The sequence below is a fragment of the Triticum aestivum genome, chromosome 5A (assembly GCF_018294505.1).
Source record: "Triticum aestivum cultivar Chinese Spring chromosome 5A, IWGSC CS RefSeq v2.1, whole genome shotgun sequence".
Classification (NCBI taxonomy): Eukaryota; Viridiplantae; Streptophyta; class Magnoliopsida; order Poales; family Poaceae; genus Triticum; species Triticum aestivum.
In genome coordinates, this window is record NC_057806.1 from 630,958,888 (window position 1) to 630,962,303 (window position 3,416).

Here is a 3,416-nt window from a genome sequence, read left to right on the forward strand (position 1 = left end):
CCGCCCTCTCCTCTCCCAACGCCGCCGCCCCGCCGCTTTCCCCACGGAGAAGGAGGAGGAAGAGGGGGCGCTCGCCGTTGACCTCGCCCGGCCGACTCCGGTGGCCAGGCCGACTCGCCATCGCCCCGCCGCCCTCGTCGCCGGTGGCCCGGACGCCGCCCCGTCCACACCACCGTCGCCGGAGCACCCACACCACCACCCGGACCTCGTCGCCCCCGTGAGCTCCCCCTCCTCCTCTCCCCCTCTCCCCCTCGCATCCCCCGTGAGCCCCATCTCTATTTCTTCTTGTCACCAGCACCACCACCACCAGCAGACCTGCATATCACGTGAGAACATTTTAGTCATTTATATACCAACTGTTGCAGCAAAACAGAATTGCAACTATTTTTGCCTGAAAGTAGAAGACATGAACATGGTCAGAAAAAAGAAAAACCTAAAGAACACTTTGCATTTTGGATTCTGCATTAATTCTGTGTTTTCTGTATGCACTTCGATTGTTAACTTGACATACATTGCTAGCAAAGTACTATTTCAATTGAGCGTGCGACCAATGCCCTCGACTAGATGCATGTCAGGCGAGGGCCTTGATTTCTACTAATCCTTTTGACTGGCTTTAATTGTTTTGGTCCTGATGGGCACTATTTTTCTGCACACAAGGGAGAGTTCCTTAGCTTAACCAATAAAGATAATGTGTGACATAAGCAAAAAATATGATACACAGTAGATATTTGGGGCTGGAATGAAGAGTCCACAATTCTTACAAATGATACAAGTCAAATTCAGTACTTGGAAGAAAAAGTTGTGAGATCAAATAGCAGAAGGCAACTTAACGTAGTATTCCCTCCGATCCAAAATAAGTATTGCAGTTTTGAACCGGGGTTAGTTCAAAACTGCGACACTTATTATAGATCGGAGGTAGTATTATTTAGTCAGCAAGCCAAGTTTAAGTTCTGCAGAAGTTGGCAACAGCTTAAATTAGTGCTGAAAGCGTGCTTATAAAGCGTGCTTAACATTGTTTTGCCACAGAGCCAACTCAAAACTCTGATCAATTGAAATAGTACTTTGCTAGCAATGTATGCCAGTTGCCATTTTGGATTCTGCATCAATCATTTTATTCATATGATTCATTTGTATTAGGTTTTGGCAGATATTGTTAACTTGACTTGAGACCATCCCGCACACAGGTGTGACTCTTATAATCATACAACCATCTGTAATTCAATCAAGCAAAACCTAATGAACATGGTCAGAAAAATAATGTTCATAATATAAATGGTGAGTCAGAGTGGTTACACACCTCATCTTCCTAAGGACACTTGACATCTCCTCTCTATTCTTCTTTGCTCTCTTGTGAGTACCAAGCTTTCTCTTGGCGACCTTGAGTGCACGCTTGTCCTTTCCAACCTTAAGAAGCTCAGTGATACGTTTCTCATAGGGAGCGAATCCAGCAACCTCCCTAATCAAGTTCCTGACAAATTGCACCCTCTTGGTACCTTTCTGCAAAATATGCCAAGATAACATTGTAAGAATAACTGCAAACTGGATAGACATGTTATAATAATTCAGCTGAGCATATAGGAGCATGTAAGTTAACTTTGTTTCAGCTTCACACAAGTTACAATTTGCTAAAAAAAGCCAGCTAGAATAGCCAAATAACAATTTGGTCCCAAACACAGCAAGGTCCTATTTTACTTTCAACATGACCTGACAACATGACCTGACAATAGTTCAGTTTACAGCTGAGGACAAAGATTTTGTGCAGGACAAGGCTATTTGTTATCGATCAAATAAATGATTTAGAAACCATCAATAAGTAGGACTAGTGATTTATTATGAAGTTGCTTGGGTTTATTATGAAGTACTTTGATCATGTCTCTTTATTTGTACTGCTGCTAATATACTTTATATGATGATGAAGTGCTACTGAGTTGTGTGCAAATTTCGTTAAATCAGTGATGTGTATGTGTGCTGTCAGTTATGTGTATGTGCTTATTTTAATCCAGTGAAATATGGCACTGAACTGTAGCTAGCTAAACGGTAGTTTTGCTTAAATTGGTGAAATTTGGCACTGAAATGTAGCTAGCAATGCAAATATCTCAATGAATTCAGCTCTGTTTTCTGTGTGAAACTGTTGTTGTTAAATGAAGCCACATTCCAGTCCACATGCCAATGTATTTTCCATGTTGTGATGGAGGCCTTTTTTGCCTTGTCCACCCGAGAGGCCCTTGAGTTTGCTGGAATGTCGATTAACTTCCGTTCCAGCAAATTCGGGTACTCCATATGTCCTATTTTCAGCAAAGGTCATGCTGAAATTTTCCGTGAATTTTAGCATGACTTTGCTAAAAATAGCACATATGGGGTACTTGTGACTAATGCATGGGCCGGGGTATCTTAGTAGTTAATTAAGTAGGATCAAGTGCCCCGGCGTACTTGTGACTAATGCATGGCTTTTAGGGTGCCTCGGTGTCGATAAAAACCGAAATGATGAAAAGTTAGGCTTTTAGGGTGCCTTGGCGTCGAAAACCCTCAATGATAAAAGCTTAGATTTTAGGATGCCTCGGTGTCGACAAACCCTAAATGATGAGACCATGATCTTGTTCCTTGACAATAACCAACTTTTTGACCAAACTTTGTTTCTATTTAGAGAGAAACATGGCCCACAACGATGAGGCCGGGGGTTCGGGCGGCAAGGCATTCTGGGAGCTGTCCCAGGAGATGGAGGAACAACCTCACTTGTATGAGGCCGCCGCCTTCCCCACCGATCCTGAGACCACGGATGGTGCCGCCGAGGATGACCACACTGATGCCACCACTGATGGTGCCGCCGAGGATGCCACCACTGATGATGGCGGCGCACGCACAGATAGCAGCCAGCCGAAGAGGCAACGGAAGGACCGGCGCCCGATCGTGCTCCGCACCCTCAAGGAGGAAGTTACTGAAGTGGACTCCAACGGGAATCCAACGGCGCCCGAACGAATAGTCAAGGGGTACTCGCTTCAGCTCGGGTGCATTGTCCGGAGCACCGTCTCGATCAACACCGAGAACCTGAGGCATCCTGACCGGGGGAATTTGCGCCACCTCCTCTTCACGAAGCTGCACAAACGATACAAGTTCCCCGCTGAATTCGAAAACACAAGCCTCAAAGGGAATAAAGTGAACAATGCTGCCCTCACGAAGATGAGCAAGGCCCTGTCTACTTGGAAAAGCAATGTGAAGAGAATGATCGAGAAAGGTGAGAGTTATGAGAAGATCAAGGAGAAAAATCCTTCGATCACCGAAGATGACTACAACGACTTCAAGATCAATTGCTCGAGCACCGCAAGCTCCCAATCAAGTGAGTGGGGGAAACAAATGCGGGAGCTGAACATAGGGGAACACACACTCGGTCCCGGCGGTTACAGAGTGGCGGAGCCTAT

The 3,416-nt window shown here is 45.4% G+C and overlaps 1 protein-coding gene across 1 annotated transcript; it reads right to left on the bottom strand.

The window, feature by feature from the left end:
* Positions 1-268: 268 nt before the first annotated feature.
* On the bottom strand, positions 269-1,701 carry LOC123101670 (60S ribosomal protein L36-2-like). The gene is made up of 3 exons (XM_044523017.1): positions 1,693-1,701; positions 1,298-1,497; positions 269-315 (listed from the first exon to the last, which is right to left on the bottom strand). The coding sequence occupies exons 1-3, from the start codon at positions 1,699-1,701 to the stop codon at positions 276-278; spliced, it is 249 nt and encodes an 82-aa protein (XP_044378952.1). The 3' UTR covers positions 269-275.
* Positions 1,702-3,416: the final 1,715 nt, after the last annotated feature.